The sequence below is a fragment of the Simochromis diagramma genome, unplaced genomic scaffold, assembly GCF_900408965.1.
Source record: "Simochromis diagramma unplaced genomic scaffold, fSimDia1.1 OVJJ01000402.1, whole genome shotgun sequence".
NCBI classification, from domain to species: Eukaryota; Metazoa; Chordata; class Actinopteri; order Cichliformes; family Cichlidae; genus Simochromis; species Simochromis diagramma.
In genome coordinates this window covers 5,485,743-5,506,281 of record NW_024386972.1, presented here as the reverse complement: position 1 = coordinate 5,506,281, position 20,539 = coordinate 5,485,743, and the positions used below count along the sequence as shown (strand labels likewise).

The following is a 20,539-nucleotide window of genomic DNA, read 5'->3' as shown; positions in this document are numbered from 1 at the left end:
AAAATTATGTTTCTTTGAGGTTTAAGTTACCAGAATGCACAACTCTTTAATCAGAATGCAGAATGTCAGATATAGTTATTGTTGTTTTTCATGAGTTTTAAAATTCACTGTTTGGCAAAAAAGTAGAAAAAATAGTGAAGCATGTTATTATTTTAGTGATTAAGATGCGAAATTACAGTTATTTACTTGCAATCCTGGACAGAAAAAATTGTTATAGTGGTTGAATGTTATGCTTGATTAATTTCTGGCTTTTTGTGGAAGTCAAGTGCGCTGGCTCAAATTTGTGTATAAAAATGTGAATTCAATTTAAAAATTCCTCCCTCCTGTTCAAAAAGGAACTCGCTAAAAAGGAAAGAATCCCTAAGACACAAAATGTTCTCACAGTGTGATCAAGTATGCCTTGTAGTCATCCACCGACACGGGTAATTACAAAATGTGCCGAAGAAGAGGCAAAAAATAAAAGCTGATCGTAACAGATGTGAGGAATCTCAAGATTTTAGGTACTAGAAACAGAAAGAAGGCCGCTGGGGATTGTCATGCAGAGATAACATGCTTCTAGATCTGTCTGAGAAGTTATCCAGAATGAAAACAAGGAGACGATCAAACGAGCAAGACTTAGAGGGAAAAAAGCTGCTAAAAAGCCCTTATTGAGGACTGCAGAAATCCTGGGAGTGCAAACACTGAAGTGGAAAAGTTCAAATGAGTCCAAGATTGAACTCTTCACTCAGCATTGTTGCGCTTATGTCAGCAGAACAGCTGGAGACCGATTTGATGCTACATCCATTACACCCACAATGCAACAAAGTGGAGATCCCATTATGGCATGGAGTTCCATTTGTGGAGATGGTGTGGGCAAGTGAAAATCAACAGTATGATGAACAGGAAGGTGTACCAGAACAATCAGGACTGACACTGACTGGTTATGTGCTCATATAACAAGTAAGTAAAATGTATTTTATAGCATTTTTCATAGATAAAAATCACCAAGTGCTTCACATAAAACCAGAAATATAAATAAAAAATTATAAAACAATGAAAAAAATAATTAAAAGCTCATTTGTATAGAAATGTCTTCAGCTGCTTTTTAAAAGAGTCGGTGTAGTCTACACAACGTAAACACGACGGAAGAGAAATCCACAGCCTTGGTGCCAGTGCCTGAAAAGCCTGATCCCCACGTGTTTTGAACATAGTACATGGGACCAACAGTAACTTCTGACCTGAAGACCTAAGTGCTCGGGAAGAAGCCTGAGGTTTCAACAGGTCAGAGATATACTGGGGAGCTTTACCATGTAGAGCTCTAAAAGTTAAAACTAAAATGTTAAAATGAAACCAATGAAGAGAAGCCAAAACTGGAGTAATAAGTGACGTCTTGTTAGTGCCAGTTAAAAGTCTTGCCCCAGCATCCTGTACAGTAGGAAGGCGATCCAAAGCTGATTTGTTGAAACGAGTAAAAAGACCATTACAATAATCCAAACCAGGAGAAATAAAAGCATGAATAATCATCTCAAGTTCTGCCTTTGACACCAGTAGTCTGAGTTTAGAAATGTTTCTTAGATGATAAAACCAGTTGGCAATGATGCCGAACATCCTTCAGAGCTGTGCAGAGACTCTGACCAAGAAAGAGGATTCTGGAGTACTAATGGAGTGGCCAAGTCAAAGTCCAGACTTGAATCCTATTGAACAAATTTGGCATTTAGTGGGTTTAAAGATAGATCGCACAAAAGTTTCATCCAAAGCTATTTCAAGAATTTTAACAAACAACATTTAACATTGAAAAGCAAGAATTTAAAGTCTCACAAATAACAATAAGAATATAACTTTATTCTCCTGGGTGAGATGTTCAGGGCATGCCCCACCGGCACCAAGGGCACGCCCTATAGTTATAATTTTTAGTTTTAAAGTAGTTTTTGGCAGATTTCTAAAATATTTCTGTTAACAGGTGGTCAGATAAATTTGTTAAGCACCCTGCATGTTAGAAAATAAGGAAAAGGATGATTTATCCCCCATTTAATTATACTACGCAATCTTCTGGATGGCTGGCTTCAGACTGGGTGATGTTTAACAGGAAGGCTCTCCAAAAACAGCGCTGCCTATTTTTTTGGCTTGCCACCATTTAAAGCAATTAGAGACCTGAAGTGGGTGTATGAGTAAGACTCTCAATAAAAACAAATGAGAAAAAAAGTTTTTCACTGGTTATAAATGCCAAATTTAAACAGCGAAATTAGATGAGGTCATTAGGATACATCCTGGGGTACCAAAAAGTATCTCAAACTAAATTTCATGGAAATGCATCGAATAGCTGTTGAGATCAAATCTAAACCAAAACAGTGGACTAACCATTAAGTCAGCAGAGAGCCTAACATGGCTAACAATCTAATAAAAATAAATCTCCTGCTCAGGCATCCTCTTTCCGGCCACTTTCTTTTAGTCACTATCATCCCCTTGTTCCTCTAAAAGCATTCATCATGTGGAGCTCTTTTTAAGAGAGTCATCTCACGTCTTGTTTTGATTTGTACCTGCTTTTTATCAAGGAATCCTTCAGCATCCCCTCTTGCATCATGATAGCCCACTTGAACTCTCCTCAGTAACAACAGACCCTTTGTTGTCGCCCTTGGAGCAGATAGAAGAGACACAAGAGCTCTGCAATAACATGTGCGACACACCGCTCTAACTGTTAATGAAGAGCACACCGGAGTGTGAATAGAAGAAATTGGGGGAAAACGAGAAACAAAACGCAGGAAGAAAGTGGGACGTGAGGAGCAAGAGACTGAGCGTAAGAGAAGGGGTGTTAAATGACGCGTGGGTGTGACTCATCGGGAGAAAATTGAAATCTGAATCCCTCTTTGAAGGAGCTGCTTACATGTGGAACTTGACTATCATGTCATGCTATCTTTTTATTTTATCAGGAGTTAAGTAGGCAAAATTCTCTGTGATATTAAGCCTTTTTTTTTCTTCTGACGGGTATATTTCACAACCTCAATCCGCCAGCCTACTTTAAATCAAGCCATCAATCACAGCAGAGCATCCCTGCGGCTGATCCAGTCTAGAACTGATCCATTATTACCTCTCAAGAGCTAAATAGCCAGGATGATAAAATCAATTTCTTTAAATAAAGGTAATAATTCTACTGCATGAGAAAGAAAACAACTAGCCTTTTTATTATTTAATTGCATTACTTGTCTACTACCGTGTTTGTAAATTCCCGGCACATCAGGCAGTAACACTCAGCTGTGACACTTTGCCAGTACTGGGTTTGTACCCCCTTTGCCTTCAGATCCACCTTAACTCTTTGTGGCACTGATTCAACAAGGGTGCTTGAAAACATTCCTTGGAGGTTTTAAACAAGCCACTAACATGGCAGTTACAACCATACCACATTCAACGCTTAAATCACGTCTTGTCTAGATGCCTAAATGCAGTGAGTTTCTGCCATGCGTCTAGTTTATTAAATATTTATAATAATGAGAAGTTAATACACATCATAAATTTGGTATAATTTATGAATCCAATATTCACTCGGCTGTGAATACTGGTGTTTGAGTGGTATCCACCATCTCCTGAGAAAAATCTCCCTTTCATTAATAGAGATGTTTTGACTTTCTTGCTGAAGCAGGTGAAAAAGAGACAAATTGAGGGCACTTTAAGAGCAATCTCCTCTTTAAAGGCCAGTGGCTTACTTCACAATTTTAAACACGGTGATCCAGATCAGCACCCAAATTTAATGTATTCTTCCTTAGCCTGTGCAAGAGTCATCTCAGCTCCTAGCTTGACAGAGAGTTATGAGACACAGCCTTACATTTAATGTGCAGGCTGTCAAACAAGATGATCTAAAAAAAAAAATTCAAAGGCTGCACAGAACGGCATGCACAGATGTGTTTTAATTCGGTGGGCTGTCAGCAGCATGAGGAATCTTAAAAATACTACCCTTAAAAATACTCATTCTGGCAGGCTGGATTTGGGGTAACACCAGAGAGAGAGCAGAGGACCCGGCTGGTTTCAGTCTGCTACTCTCTTTCAACAAAGCAGAAACATAACAGTTCTGCAAATACATGCATACCACAGCCGCCCTGGAGAAAAAGGCTGAGGAGAGAGGACGGGCAGAGGAGGACAAATTACCTCTCCTCACAATGCCCCGCTACAATAGAGCTGCCTGAGAACAAATAATGAATAAATAAAGTTCTCTGAGATTGAATGTGGGGAACAATTTGTGAAGCAGCAGCTTTTGTGTGTGTGTGCGTGAATGAAGGGCCTTGTGCTTGTCTCACAGATTGAAAAGGCCACAGGTGACTGAGCACACGAACAAAGCAACTTCAACCAGATTTCAGTCCTCAGAGTAAATAGACTACACCTGCAAAAAAACCCTCAAAGGACTCAAAAACATATCTAATCTTAGCTTTTTTTAAAGACTTAGCGTTTTAATACAATGCACAAGGTCAGCGTGATACCTGCTTGATCATACCTTATGCTCTTCCAAAGCCCTCCTCTCCAACTCCCCTGCTCTCCACATGTAATGACGCATCAGAAGTGAAGTGTAAAATTGAAAAAAAAAAAAACAGAAAAGAAAAGCATGGAGCACAAAGGGTAATAGAGTTAACAGCATGAGGTCAGATTGAGTTTCATCAAAGAGAGGAAGGGAAAGATTGATGCTGTAAGCATATGTAGACTTTCAAAGACTTTCCTCTGCTCCATCTTTCATCTGTTTCCTTCAGGCTGTTTTTTTCCCTGGCAACAAGGAAGGAGTTCAAGCACAGGGCGATTGGGCAGCTTTGCTTCTGATTTTTTTACTGAAACTTTCCAGCACAAAATGCTCAAACAGCAAAGATAACCGACAATTTCTTCCTCTTTTTTTATTTTAAATCTTGGCCATAATTACTTGTGTATACCAATCGTTCGGACGATCTGCAAGGAACATCACTCATTTAACTTTCAATTTCACATTCCGGTCTGGAAAATGTACATTTCATTCCGGTGACTGGGTGCAAGGGAGGACTAAGAGATGTGGTGCGGCGTGACAGGAGGGAAATTAATGTCCTCGAAATGAAAGTGAATCAATATGGTTGCCCAAGGATGTGAAAAAGGTGGAATGGGAGCTGGGGAGGCGGAGAGGGTGTTGAAATAGAGTTGGAGCGAGATTAATGGTCGTTTAAAAAGGAACAGTATTCATCAGCAGTTGGCTTCAGGTGCAGAATAGCGTCTGTGTGCGTGTGAGAGAGAGAATGGAAGCCAACTCTGCAGCAGGTTTACATTTTCTCTTTAATTTTCTAACTTCCTCTCATGACTCTCTCAACAAATGGCCATCCAACCATAATACTGATTACGTTGCATTTCACTGCAAATGAGCCTCAGTCTGTTGCTTTCATTAAACTCCCCTCACCTTCACATAAACACACGCACACAGGTGGCGAAACCAACAGCACCACCTGCAGGTTTTTCAGAAACACACATACTGACGTCAAGGAGCTTTAATCGCCCAATTTCACAAGTAAATACACATTGTTAACGAAGAAAATATTTTATTACGTTTAAAAATGTTCCGTTTCAGCCATCACATGTACAAAATAATACCTCTGAGCTTTTACAAAACTGCCTCACAACCCTACAGGCTGCAAAGGGGGTGAATGCTCCCAAATAAATAATAAAAAGTGAGAGAAATTCAGCAGAATCAGGAGTCACGCCATCGTGGATACATTCGCACAAGCACAGGCATAATACACGTGTGTCTGACTATCACTTGCACTTGTATGTGAGCTGTTTGCGGTGATAATGGATCCACGCTGGAGCTGCAACCAGCCCGGTCAGGTAGCCGAACAAAGAGCCCAAACTGCAGGAAACAGGCCAGACCTACAAAAAAAGAAGTAGTAGAGAAGTGAGCATGATTGTTGACTAAAAGCTTGACACTGGTCCGATACATCAAAGAGAAGCTGAACTATTAGTCTGTCAATTTGAGTTACACCCCAATTACCTCTGCATTTTCCCTCAGTCATTTTACACAGAATTCCCTGTGCAATTATAACTTTAATGTGTTCCATTTTCCATTAAACAAAACAAAACAATCTAATTCATTATTCATTGGCTGATTACTCTGTCCAGTGCTTAGAAAAATCATCGTGGAGAATTTGGAAGTTAAGAACTTAAATCAGCTACAAAAAAATGTGTAATTTACACCAGTTTTTTTTTTCCACTCTGACAGCTACCACACCAGCTTCATGCAGGTTATTGCCCAGTATCATCCTCTGGCACACTTGTGTTATATCACCATAGCAACCTATCACTTCATTCATGCTTTTGAAAGACAATCTTCACTTCTGTCGCTACAGAGCATCAGCCTGATGTTGCTGCTATTAATACATGTGTATTCCAATTTTTTCCTGTTGTTTTCTCTTCCTTGTTTCCCTTCTACAACACTTTTGCTACTCACCAACTAACAAAGCAGAAAAGTACCCATTTAAGGTCATTTTAAAGGTACTTTTAATGGAATAATGAAATCACAAGGACATCCACCTCCTCCATTCATCAAAATGAAACCAGTAATTTACTTTAATTTAAGTTCGTGCAGTTAAGAGGCCTTTGTGAATCCAATAGTAATTTGAGAAAACCTCAAAAAAAAAATCTAAGAGAGGCTTCGCAGGTAATATGGTTTAAATGGTCGTGTTAGTTCCCTGGTCGTAAGAGCAAAAACTGCACTGTGGATAGAGAACATTTCCACATACAGTAGATTAGAGGTTTAATCAGACTCTCTCTTCCAAAGCAAGAAATATTCATGTTATTTGCAAAAAAAAAAATTTAAATTGACATTTGATTCTCCGTGCTGTAGTGGTTAACAAATTAAACCAGGGATGGAAAAGATCCCTGGTTTCAGACCAGAAGACACAAACCCAACCTCAGGGTCACAAGCTCAGATAAATGTGAAGGTTGTGACAGGAAGGGCATCTGGCACAAATTCTGTGCCAAATTAAACACGTAGATCCATCTGCTGCGTCGACACTTGGGGAAAGAAAAAGTACTGAATGTACCTTCATTGCCAACTAATTTGCTTACGAAGTGCCACAGCCAGACTACTGACTGAGCCACTTCTTGTGTTATTTTGATCTAAATGATATGAATGTGTGTAGAGGAAATATCAGGAACCCTTTTATTAAACTGTAGCATGTAATTTAATGAAAAACAAGCCTAAACATAAAAAAAGTCACATGCTACAGGTCATATTTAATTGATATGGGTGCTGACTGAGGCTCCCAAGCAATGATGTCTGATTATGGCAAAATGCCTTGACTCCTTTCTCTTAGTGCCTCTTCTTTGTTTCCTATGCTGATATCTCTGGTTGGAGAGACAAGAACATACAAACTGACAAAGGAGCAGTGAGATATAAAATACTCTTCGGAGTAAAGGTAACAATTAAAGTCTCTCTTTTGGTATCTTTTATAAAAGTTATAAAAGCACACAAACGTGCATTTGCTATAAAATCGAAGCAGTGTTCAAGAACTACACGTCCATCAGAAGGCAATGTCAGCACAACTTTTAATTGCTGAAAAATTTTTGAACCAGGTTTAAACGTGGACTATAAGCCGACCGATTACTCAAAGTCAAAATGTTTGCTGGGTTAGGTCACAGACTGTATAAGACCTAATGTGAGAATACAAATCCATGAGTATACGCTTTGTCCATGCATAGAATTACCTGCCAGGGCCTATCCCAGTCCAGAGGTATGGGGAATGCTCCAACCCAGGCTCCAACAAGTGTGCAGGCCACAGTGATCTGCAGGCAGGTGTCCCACACAGACATAGCTCTGGAGCAAGAACAGTTACTATCTTCGACACAGAGACATGTGAAAAGCCAGGAGGAAAGAAAGAGAAGGAAAATGATTTCAGCCTTACCCATGGCGACTGAAGACTCGTATCCAGGCCTGGACGTTGGGGCCGAGGACACAAAGACACCTCAGCGTGGTTAACGAAGTCAGCAACACAGCAAGGGAGAATGTTTCTAAGGCAGATCTGTAAGAAATGATAGGTTCAAGGTATCAATGACAACTACAATAAGAGAGTTATTGACAGTTTTGTAGAAAAAGAATTTTTAAAACGCACATAAAAAGCAAGCAGAGACAAAGTAAAACACTTGACTTTGTATAAGTGACAGAATCCTTTCAGGGTTTGAAGATTTCTGTAGTTGCCAGCTGTTTTCATTCATTTATGTGTGATCCTTCCATGGATCCTCAGTTTATTGTGTATTACTGTCGTGATCTCTACTCTCTGCGTCTCTCTTTATCAACCTCTGTTTCACAAAACAATAACTCACTCGATCAGTGGAGCTCCGTATAAAACGACAACAGTGTGGAAGAACAGGCACGACAGGAAGAAGTACAGGCAGGAGCGAAGCAACCTCGACAGCTGCAGAAAAGAAAAAAAAACAGCGAGAAAACAGTCAAACTTTTAAGATCCAGATATAAAAAGATCACTTCCTGGGGAAAAAAAAATATATTGGTTTGATGAACATGCAAGAGTCAAGTATTCACATTAATTTATATACAAATAAGTCAAGATGTTTTTCTTTTTTTGGAAAGGCAACTTCAATTTTACTTGCCATACCCTGTCCTGATTACTGCCAGACCTGTTGAATTAAAACATCACTTGAACAGAGCCTGTTGACAAAGTGAAGTAGTCTAAGAGGAACACATTACACCACAATCCACAAACCACACACAAAGACTGGGCAATAATGGCATCCATGGAAGAGATCCGAGGACAAAACCACTGCTGGTCTCATATTTGCCAAACAGCATCTTATTCATCCCCTAAGAATTTTGGGGAAATATTCTGTGGGCTAGCAAGACAAAATTTGAATGGGGCAATTAGTGTTTCACACAGTGCCAGGTCGGTTTGGAAAGCTTTTCCCCCTTAACAAATGAAACCCTCATTTAAAAACTGCATTTATTGTACTTTTAAAAAAAATAATAAAACAGCCCATGTGGCACTGCGGGCATTAATCCATCGTTATTAAAGCGTTATCAGCACCTTGTATCCCAGCGTGTGCTTCTTGGCGGGCGGTGTGATCCCGAGCAGCCAGAACACGGCCACGCTGACCGCGGTGACCGCAGCGGACACCGAGTAGAGCCACAGCAGGTGTGTGCCGTACACCGAGAAGCCCGGTAGGAGCACAGCAGGTAGCACCGTCGCCATGAACACCGAAGCGGCGATGATAGCGTGAGTGGACGCCATGGCTCTGATTTCATGGTCCCACATTGTGAAGGCTGTACCGAACTACAGCAGGACACCGACAAATTGAACACAAAACACTTTAAACCTCAACGTAGCGCTGGAATTGTAGCACAGGTAACATCCATAGATGAATCGCTTGACCTTGTTTCCGTAAACATGGAACCAAGCTCACTTCCGCTTTCACTTCAAAATAAAAGTGCAATACTTCTTCCTTGTAGATGAGGCAAGACAAAGTTCAATAAATGTAAATTATAGTTTTAACAACTTTAAATATATTACAGACAGTCATGCATTTAGTATACATTTATTGCTGCCACAGTGAAACTAGAAAGCTTTCATCCAATACCATGGCACTACATATAACAGTAAATCAACGCAGGACTAATTAAAGTGCAAGTGTGCAAAAATGGCAAAAAACAGTGCAACACCAGATAGAGCAGAACCATACAGAAACGAGATGGTGCAATAATGACATTGTGTTGTGCAAAAAGACTTTAGCATTGTGCAATAAGTACTTGAGGTAATGGAATGTATAAAGGTGTGTGTGTGCCAGTCTAGTCTCTGAGTTTTCAGGAGTCTGACAGCTTGGAGGAAGAAACTGTTTCGCAGTCTGGCAGTGAGGGCGTGAATGCTCCGGTGTCTCTTGCCAGAAAGTAGGTTGGTGAAGAGTGTGTGTGAGAGGTGTGTGGGGTCCTCCACAATGCTGGTAAGTTTGTGGATGCAGTAGGTTCAATAAGTGTCTGTGATGGAGGAAAGAGAGGCTCCAATGATCTTTTCTCACTTTGTGCTGTATGGTCTTGCGATCTAACACGGTGCTGTTTCCATACCAGACAGTGATGCAGCTGCTCAGGATGCTCTCGATACTCCCTCTGTAGTAGGTGGTGAGAATGGCTGGTGGGAGATGGGCTTTTCTCATCTTTCACATGTGAGACCTGGGCCAATGCAATCAGTCCAGTGTAATTCAATTCAAAGTGACAAAGTAGTCATTGAGACTTTTGTGTTTTTATATTTGTGTAGAACATTTTCTAATCCATTTTCAGATCTCTCAGCTGCTCCCTTTATGGGTCTGTGGATCATCTGCCTCCATCTCATCCTACCACTACCCTGCTCATCTGTCACACCAACCCTCTCCATATCCTCCTTTACTACATCCATAAATCACCGTTCATTTTATTATTATTGTGGATTTTGTTTTAAGCCCCTTTTACCTCAGATTTATTTTGGTTGAAAACAAATTGTATGTTTGCGGTATACTTGTTTGAACACAATCCTTTATTTAATCAGTTTCCCCATTTAATCAGAACATGTGAACACTGTCACATGTAGCTAGATGTGAACCATTATTTATCAGTGAGGGCCATTCTTTTTCTACTTTCACTGCTATAACGTTATTCTGACAGCAAATAGAAAAACGAGATTCTTCAGTGTTCTTTAAACTGTCTCTGCCTGACTGCTACAGTCGCCTACTGTTTGTAAGCTTTAAAAGTTTTTTTTTATTATTATTTATTGGATTTAATTATTTCACACGTATTTCACGTTATATTTCACACGTTATATTCACACGTGTGAAATAATGCAGCAGCAAACTTTTAATTTTTAAAGAAAACTTAGAGGTTTTCGTCCACTTTACAGATGAACAAGGGAAACGGCAACCAATTACAGAACGGGTTACTTGGACCCTCGCCGAAGGGCAGTACAACTAACCAATGGCATCTGAGATTTGAAATCTAGGCTTTGACCAATCAATCGCTTGCGAGCTGCAAGGAAACGGAAGTAACGACCGGAAGTTTACATTAACAGAGAAAGCTAAACGCAGCTAACGCTTCAGCTTCTATTTTAACAAACAAAACAGGACAATGGTTTGTGAAAAGTGTAGGTATCTCGCCATTCTTCTATCATTTAATTTATTTTAGATCTTCAATTCTAATGTCTTTTTTCCCGTTAAGAGAAGCTCGATGATCCTTAGAAAGCTGGCTAACGCTATGTGATGCTAACTGTTGTTATTACTGTCCTCACTGTTGTTTTGGTTGAGGAAAACATACCTTCACCTTCTAGGCTTATTTCCTTTAAATCCACTGCGCTGTTTTTGTTACATATGCTGGGTTGCTTTTTATCTCCAGGTGAGAAGAAGCTCGGTAAGGTCATCACTCCTGACACCTGGAAGGATGGAGCCCGGAATACAACAGGTGAACAGAGTAAAATCTGGATTTGTTTCAGTTCAATGGCATAATGTCACCAGTGTGCAAGGGCTGCTGGAAGTTTTGGAAGATTAAATAGAAAGATCACAATTAAAAACAACAGAAAATATATAGATAATACAACGGGGAGGGGGGAATTAAGCTTTTAAACCAAAAGCTGAAATAGCGTTCAGTTAATGTGTTATTTCTCTTGGTTTTTTGTACATTCTTAGGAGCATTGACTTAAAATATTAAAAATAAATCATTATATACTAAGTGACTCAAGGAAAGTAGTTTAAATACGTTCATGAACATGAATTTGGGGCTTTTAATGATTTCTTTAACCTTGTTGCTTTTATAGGGTGGAATAATTGTACAGCACAAATCTTGAATGACTTAAAACAAACAAAAGAAAAACAACAATAAGGTTTGTGGCGTAATTCTGGCTGCTTATTTGATTCCATCCACTTTATGCAATCTACCAGTATCACTGGCAGCATGATGCTACCACCAGTCCTTTGCAGTATAAAAGTCACTTCACCGTGGAAATGAACAGTGGTGTTCGAAAAATTTCTAGTTCATGACCAATCTTGTGCCTTGGTGATTCCTCGTTTCCATCCTCATTCAAACCTTGGCAAAGTGCTAGCACATGTAAGTAGTTTGTATTTACATAGAGTTGTTTGAACTGACGATTTTGGAGTCCACAGTGGTTTAAAATTGCTCCAAGAAAAGTACCTAATTTGTGTAAATCTACAGTTCTGCTTCTTAGATCTTCACAGAGTTCCTTTGACTTTCCCATTGTTCTGAGTATTGATGACTCCAATGAGTGCTGTAAAACAAATTATTTTTGTGTTAGCAAAGCGAAATTACCAGTTGTAGTCAATCATGATCACTAAGGAGAAGTTAAGAGGTTTTGGCCTTGTCAGGTTAAAATACACCGTAGAACATTCAGCACCATTTATTGAAAAACTTCTGTGTATATATTTTTGATCCTGTATGTATACTTTTGACCCGGTGTGGATTAGAGAAAATCCAAACCTGTGCACCCAATTGTTTTTTTGTTTTTGTTTTTTAAAGTCATTCAAGATGTGTTCTGTACAATTATACCCTTGGAAAAGGAACAGTTGAAAGAAATAATTTGAAGTCCAAACTTACTATTACTATTATTCAGAATGTACATACATTTACTTTGGGGATGATCTGATATCCTCTTTTCTTTTCTTTTAAACCAGTGATATTAACTCAAGATTATAAACCTACAATCATCTCTGACTTGCATATCTACAGGGCTTTTATCTGCAGTTTATGGAGGACATGGAGTGTAACATAACATACCAGCAGACCAAATCACAAACGTCCATACAAGATTGCCGAACAACCAAGGCATTTATTTACAATCAATTTACAATAATAAAGTAAACAGAAAAAACCCCACTTATTTTTATTGCTAAAAAAGAAAAGAAGCACTAAGTTACATGTCAAAGCCTACACTCCCTGTCTGGCCACAAAAGCTTCTGCTAACATACAGACGAATTTAACCAAACACAACAGAACAGAGCAGGTCCCACAGGTTTGCCACAGTTCAACTCCCAAGATCACTATAAGTAATCCTGAATCAACATGCATGTCTTAGCTCGGTAACTAAATGGAAAGGGGCACTTACTGCTGGAGCTAATTACATGGAATTTTGCAAACAAGCATAATCCCGTTCAGCTCTGGCGTGAGGTGTGAGAGAACTGCAACAAAGACTGGCAAGAGCAGCTTTCTTTCATGAAGTGGCCAAACGACCGGAGGGCATAGCAGACACATAGAGAACTCCACTGATGTATCATGAGATTAGAAAGTAAATTTCTTTTAAATGGTTGAATATGTTTTAAACATTTATACACGTTATAATGTGACTTTGTGAACTTTAAAGGTTCTCATTTTGGTCCAATTTTTAGAATTTTACTTTTAAAGTTAACCTTTACTAAATTCTTACCACTAGATGACACTCTTTAACCATTAATTGTTTATGTAAGTGCTGCTGAAGTGAGAAACAAGGAAATACCAGGTTTGCCCTGAGATTAGTGTGGTACAATGGTTAGCAGTGTCACCGTACTACAAGAAGGTTCTGGGTTCAAACTTCTTCTGGGAGCTGATGTGTCTTCCACAGTATGATAACATGCTTGTTAGGTTGACTATAAATCAGTTGTAGATGTGGAATTGAGAGTGAAAAACTGTCTCTCTCTGGTGGCTGTGTCTGCTGTACCGTGTCTGCTATGCTATGACAGTTGGATAAGTGGTTAGGAAAACACTGATAGATGGCCTGAGATCTGCCAGTTATGACGGGCTAATCACACAGAGCAAATGTGTTGTTATTCTAAGGTGAACTGAGCCTAAGCACTGAGGACTCGATGAAGGCTATAACTATAAGGCTATAACCTTTTTTTTTTTTTTTTTTTTTTTTTTTGTAAATATTTTTATTGAAAAAAGAAAACAACACAGTATTTGCAGTTACGGAAATACAATTAACCGATACTTATATATATCTGCGATAGGTTTGCTTAGCATAGGGGGTCTAGCCTTAGGACCCTTACGGCCCAGGCGGGAATCGAACTTGTGATCCTCTGCTCCAAAGGCGTGTAGTCTAACCACTATGCTGTCCAGCTGCGCGCGCGCTCGCTCGCTCTCTCTCTCCATATATATATATATATTTTACAGGAATATAACAGTATAATAAAGGGTTGCCACTTGTGGAAAAATTTGGCTGTGCAACCTCTCGACGTATATTTAATTTTTTCAAGTTTTAAAAAAAACATGACGTCTTTAAGCCACCGGGAAATAGTAGGATACTTAACAGACTTCCAACGTCTCGCTAATAGGGATGTGAAGGCTATAATATCCTTTTGTGTAGAATCAAGTGTAAGTGATTGCTCAGCTTATTACCGTTAGAGGGACACACAGCTGGCGAAATAATGTTTGAGAAGATTTCAGCTCTTTTTGAGGAAAATGGTCTGGATATGAAGCGTGTCTGTATACTTGTGACGGATGGGGCTCCATCCATGGCAGGAAAAGTGAGTGGTCAGCAAAATATTTATTTTAATTTGAAAGGAATTATCAAAATGGGTTTTTTTTAATTATTATTTCAAATGTGCAAAAAAAAAAATAGTTTAGTTATAGCTCCCTTTTTTTTTAAATGGACCTTTTGGTGTGCATTTGTGAGAGGTCACCAGATTTACAGGGGAAAAAGTTTGTGTGGGTTTGAAATTGATCATGATCTGCTGCTTACTGGCTGCAAAAAAAGTATCTGGCCCAGATAAATTCCTCAGTTTGAAAATCTGGCCCAACTAACTTCTTAGTTGAATAGCCATGCATTATAAGAATACATAACTGATTTGACCTCACTTTCATGTTAAAGTTTCCAAAACCATCCAAGCCTCAAGCAGGCTGTTGTAACCCTGTTGTTGAATTCGTATTTGCCGAACCACGCGGGAATGAGGAAGACCGTACCCTCGCTATAGCCTGTTCACAAGACTCCTCATGTATTTGAATTCCAAGTCTCCTTCCCATGTACACTTAAGCTTAACATTAGAGTGGTTACTAAAAGACAGGATAGTATCATAGAGTTTCGAAATGGTTCCTCTGTGATGAGGAATAAATGATAACGTAGTTTCCCACTGCTGTTCTGGAGGTAAAGAGGGGAAATTTGGGAAACTCTTGGCAACAAAATTTCAAATTTGAAAATGGCAAAACAAATGGGTAATAGGGAGATCGTAACGAGAAGACAAATTGGGAAAACTATCGATAACACCATCCACATATAAATGTTTGAACTGTTTTATACCCTTGTCACACCACACTGAGAATGTTGAGTCCAAGAGTGAAGGGGGAAACAAATAGTTGTCGCTTAGAGGACCCGAGGAAGACAGCATTACAAAATTAAAGTGCCGTCTAAAGTGAAACCAGATTTTGAGTGTGTTAAGAACCACCTGATTATCAGTGTCCCTGTTGCATGGGCTAGACATTTTTTTTTTTTTGGCCAGACACCATGCACTATAAGTAACATTAGGCAGTTAGCACATGGCAGACATTACCAATGACCTAGCTCATCTTTCCAGTGCAAAAGCACAGAAGCACAAAGAAAAATGTCAGTTCAGCATAATTTATCCCTTTACTATAATCCTGCAGTCCTGTAAAAACTAACACCCTTACTGTAGGAATTAAGAGGGTAGGTAGCATTCAGGGACTGATAATCAAATCCATTTAGTTTTGGTTTGATCATCAGCAAGTGTGAGCATCTCTATAAAAGCATAGGTTTTAGCAGTTTGCTTGTCTGGAGCATTCAGGTGTATTTTAACATGATGCCAAGGAAGAAAGATGTCAGCAATGATCTTAGAGAAGCATTTGTTGCTGTTCATCAGTCTGTTTATAGTTTGATCATTCTACAGTGATTAAAAATTATTATAAAGTGGAAAACTTTCAATCTTCCCAGGAATGAATGTGCCTGCAAATTCACACAAGACCAGAAGAAAGCCTCTTTTCTCTAACACAAACAAGTTGCATCTGAATAAACCAAAAGACTTTTGGAGCAAGGTTCTTTGCACAGAAGAGATCAGAATACCCATAATGCGTAACACTGTGCATGGAGAAAATCAAACACAACATGTCAGCACAAACACGATGGGGAAGGAGTTATGATCTGGGGTTGTTTTGCAGCCACAGGACCTGGTCACCTTGCAGTCATTGAGTTGATCATAGACTTATCTGTGAGGCCCTCTGTCCAACAGCTAAAATCTGGCTGATGCAACAGGACAATGATCCCAAGAGCAGCAGCGAATCTACAGCTGAATGTCTGAAAAGTAAAACAATCAAGGTTTTGCAATGGCCCAGTCAAAGTCCAGACCTCTACCTAATGGAAATGCCACTATGCATAAACACATGCCTGAATCATGTTGTTCACTTAGGTTTTTATACACAATTTATCCATTTCTGCTTAGTTTTTGTTCAAGGAAACAATCACACGGTGTAAGATGTATTGTTGTTCATCTGATGTTGTTTTTGAAGTTTTTATTTATGTCCTGATCTGCAAAAGCTTAGAACTGATAGATGGGGCACTTTCTTTTCACAAGTGTAGGCTGAGTGGTGATACAGGACTACCGGCCTGCACAGAAGCTTTTTTTGTGGTTTTAATGTGATGTTACTTTAATGATGATGTTTGATTGGATCCTTTCTGCTTTTTCCAATCAGAGAGTGGTGGGCGCAAACTAAATGAGAATAAGATGTTGACTTCTAAGAAAGCCAGGTGAGCGCCATCAGCGTCTCTATTTTCACATAGAAGATCTACATACTTTCTCGCATGAAAATCACCATTTTAACTTGCTAATTCATTACAGCCATGGCGCTAACTTTACTGCATCTGTAGTTATGTGTCTATAATTCTTTCCCATGGCAGGTTCGACCCTTACAGCAAGTCCGGCTTTGCTATCTGCAGGATCTGCAAGAGCTCAGTTCATCAGGCTGGATCACACTACTGCCAGGGCTGTGCATACAAGAAAGGTACAAAGTCGCACTGCTTACCATGCAGGAATGCTACTGTGGGTCCAAAACTTGAATGCATTTATTGCTTTCAGCAGATTCTAACAAAACTGCCTCTCTACATGATACACAGATCAATACACAGATGTTCTTTGTAAACATTATACTTGTAGTCCTGCTTTTCTTCACAGCTTTAAGCTCTGAAAACCGTTAAGCAACTGCTTCTGACACATCTACTTATTTTTCTTTTTTTGTCTTTAAATTGAGGCAAAAATGCTCAGATTAGGATGTGGCAATAGCTGGGAATGTGAGAGGACTCTGACCTGCCGGTGGGCTTTTCCCCCTCTTTAATCTATTTTATATCTACTAAAGGTCTTAGACTAGATCTTTGTTGTTGAGTCAGTCAGATCAATGAACAGTCCCTCTTCCGTAGTGCTGAAGTCAGCATTTGCCTGAGTGGTCTAAGATTTAATCTTTCAAGAAGATTAGTTTAACAGTTCAAAGGTAGCATGGCTGACAGTGCTAGCTGTTTACATTAGATAATACAAATGACATTACGTCTCAAAAGGTATAGATATGTTGATCTTCATGTTACTTACATGGTCCAGTGTGGCTACAGGTTATCAGGCCAGATAAAGAAGCAAGGGGCAAATATAATAACAAATACAAAGGATGAGTAGGGCAAAGTACGGTGCATGACAGCTTCATTCCCACGTGGTTCGGCAAATACGAATTCAACAACAGGGTTACAAAAGAACAGCCTGCTTGAGGCTTGGATGTTTTTGGAAACTTTAACATGAAAGTGAGGTCAAAACAGTTATGTATTCTTATAATGCATGGCTATTCAACTAAGAAGTTAGTTGGGCCAGATTTTCAAACCGAGGAATTTATCTGGGGCAGATACTTTTTAGCAGCCAGTAAGCAGCAGATCATGATCAATTTCAAACCCACACAACTGTATTGAAAAACATGTAATTTTTTATTCCTTTTTCCCCTGTAAATCTGGTGACCTGCACACCAAAAGGTCCATTAAAAAAAAAAGGGAGCTATAACTAAACTATTTTTTTGCACATTTGAAATACTAATAATAATAAAAAAAAAACATTTTGATAATTCCCTTTCAAATTAAAATAAATATTTTACTGACCACTCACTTTTCCTGCCATGGATGGAGCCCCGTCTGTCACAAGTATACAGACGTGCTTCATTTCCAGACCATTTTCCTCAAAAAGAGCTGAAATCTTCTCAAACATTATTTCGCCAGCTGTGTGTCCCTCTAACGGTAATAGCCGAGCAATTTTGCATCCAAAAAACAGACATATATGCACAACTGTGCAATATCAGTTCTGTCTGTGAACCCATATCCTGCTATAGACATTACATCAGTTTTCTTCAGGTCATCTAACAGCATTTCAAACTTGTCTGATGCCAGAACTTAAACTCTACGAATATTTGAACTGTCTTGACAGGGGTACGCTTTTAATAGCAGATGTCACACTTTAATTTTTTCGTCACTTATCACCGCATCCACCACGGCCAGCATGCAGTATTTCACTGTTTCAGAATCTGTGAAAGGCCTTTTCTTCCAAGAACCAAACACGAAGGGAAGCTGCTGCAGCTCTCTCTTGGGCTGTACAGGACCCTCACCATGGTAGTACAACTCTGGTTGTAAGATTATTAAACTCGCAATTAAACTGTACTTTTGCAGCCCTCTCCTGAGATTGCTCTGGAAAGTTTGTGTAGAAAGTCTGGTGTTTGTCATTGTGGTGCCTTCGTATGTACCGCAACACACTCACTGCAAATGAAACAAATAGGTTTGGCATTTGGATTTGGCGGTAAAATAAATAAGTATTTGTCAGTCCATGCAGGGTTAAACCGACAGTTTTCATTGTCAATTTTACACTTTTGGACTGAGAAAGACATGCTGTTGTCACATCATACGATGATAGTTTAATATGTTTACATCAGGTGTATTGTGGGTTAAATATTGCTAGGCTACTAGGAGTGTTGCATTCACAGTCTACACTACACTGTAGGAATTTTTAATTTTTTTAAATTAATTAATTAATTGATTTTTTGCGTTTTCTCTGTGTTTCTGCCAGGACCACAGGCAGGGCCACTCGCAGGTTGCTTCTGGGCCGCCATTTGAATAGGCTTGTTATAATGCCTTGGAGAAGTTGTGCTTTTGACCTTCTGTTTTGGCTATCGGTCATTTCATCAGATGCCTCACATTTTCCTGGGGAAAAAAACTTTGAGGAAATATGCACTTCTTCATCAGAATTATGCAAAATTTTAGGTCTCTACTGTCATTTCTTATTTGCCTGCCCTTTGTGCTTTTTCTGTCATTGAACAGGGAAAATTGGAGAAAAACATGCTTTCGGCAGGACATTAAGAACTCGCTAGAGAAACAATAATGCTCCCAGATTTTCCACCAGATGCCTTTTGGAGTCTGGAACCCTGAGCTGGGGCATATTGCAGATAAAAGGACCTCTGGTCTTCCTCAGGAATTGATGTGATCAAAAAGCATAGTTACAGGAGAGTTAATATTTAACTTAAACTCATCAGTTTGATAGATGGAGCTGGTGCTGCTGTTTTCTGTTCACAGTTCAGTTCTGCTGCCCCAAAGAGGCCAAAAACCTCTGATAAAATAATGATGCTTGCTTAAACCATTTTTGCATTGTTCTTTTCTCTCTCTGTTGTGTCCAGGAATCTGTGCAATGTGTGGAAAGAAGGTTTTGGACACCAAGAACTACAAACAGACGTCTGTGTAACTGCATGCTGATCAGGGAGAGGCTCCACACGTGAATAACGGACTGAAAGAGAGGTGGCTTTGTTTGCTGGAGCTGTTACAGTGGCCATACGCAGGCCATCTCTAAATACACCACCCGTTATCGCTTGTTTCTGCAGTCAACACTCTCAGACTTTTCCTGTATTTTAAATTCAGTTCTTTCCTTTTCAAGATGTTAATTTCTGTATGTAATATATGCCGTGTTGCTTTTGTTATGTGAAATAAAGCTTCCACTATGAGGACATCTGACCGGGTCGTTTTTGTCTCCTTGCCTTCAGACATAAAGTGTTTAAATTTAGCCCGTGACGCACATTTGTCTCATATGCCTGAAATAATCAGTTTATTCTGACATAATCATATTTGGAAACGGTCAGGTGTGACCCCTCTGCCCCCCCCATCCCCTCAACTGCTTTCCGAAAAAGAGGTTAGAGTTCACAAGCTCATCAGTTGATATTTAAAGGGCTCGCTCTCCCCCAGGCCTTTAGCAACATGTGCACATTTTTTTTAACGTGTCCTTATTAATTTATACTGCCGGTCAACAAGATACAAACGGCCTTAGTTTCTGGGTAATCTACAGCAGGTAACTCTCAGATATGACTGATGTAAATGAGTCAGCTGTTCATAGCTATGTTTAGCAGAGCTTTAAAATACAAAAAACATTATCAAGAGACAGTTATATCATTCTGGACAGGGGAAATGTTCTAACAAATCCATGTTATTCGTTTAACTAAACCCAGGCTAAATGTATATATTCATAAGATTAAGTTAAATAAGTCGCATACTCGTACCTGGGTGATTTGGTGTGCCACTTTGTGTCTCCATACTGAGACATAAAGTGGCTCTAG

The 20,539-nt window shown here is 39.4% G+C and overlaps 2 protein-coding genes and 1 pseudogene across 3 annotated transcripts; 1 reads left to right on the top strand and 2 right to left on the bottom strand.

Moving 5' to 3' along the window:
• The window catches only part of LOC120737894, a 6,518-nt pseudogene extending 3,958 nt beyond the window's left edge, over window positions 1-2,560 (bottom strand).
• A 2,936-nt stretch (window positions 2,561-5,496) lies between these two features.
• LOC120738128 (phosphatidylinositol-glycan biosynthesis class F protein-like) lies at window positions 5,497-9,392 on the bottom strand. The gene is made up of 5 exons (XM_040039201.1): window positions 9,009-9,392; window positions 8,293-8,384; window positions 7,875-7,991; window positions 7,678-7,786; window positions 5,497-5,841 (listed from the first exon to the last, which is right to left on the bottom strand). Exons 1-5 carry the CDS (start codon window positions 9,234-9,236, stop codon window positions 5,728-5,730), a joined length of 660 nt encoding a protein of 219 aa, XP_039895135.1. The 5' UTR covers window positions 9,237-9,392; the 3' UTR covers window positions 5,497-5,727.
• A 1,558-nt stretch (window positions 9,393-10,950) lies between these two features.
• Window positions 10,951-19,943, top strand: LOC120738129 (cysteine-rich PDZ-binding protein). Of its 2 annotated transcripts, none has more exons than XM_040039203.1 (5): window positions 10,951-11,084; window positions 11,333-11,398; window positions 16,619-16,673; window positions 16,824-16,927; window positions 19,009-19,606. In XM_040039203.1, the coding sequence occupies exons 1-5, from the start codon at window positions 11,069-11,071 to the stop codon at window positions 19,053-19,055; spliced, it is 288 nt and encodes a 95-aa protein (XP_039895137.1). In that variant the 5' UTR covers window positions 10,951-11,068; the 3' UTR covers window positions 19,056-19,606. The 2 variants fall into 2 exon arrangements, with proteins under 2 accessions (XP_039895137.1, XP_039895136.1); XM_040039202.1 differs by lacking the exon at window positions 19,009-19,606 and adding an exon at window positions 19,613-19,943 and having other exon boundaries at window positions 10,952-11,084.
• Window positions 19,944-20,539: the final 596 nt, after the last annotated feature.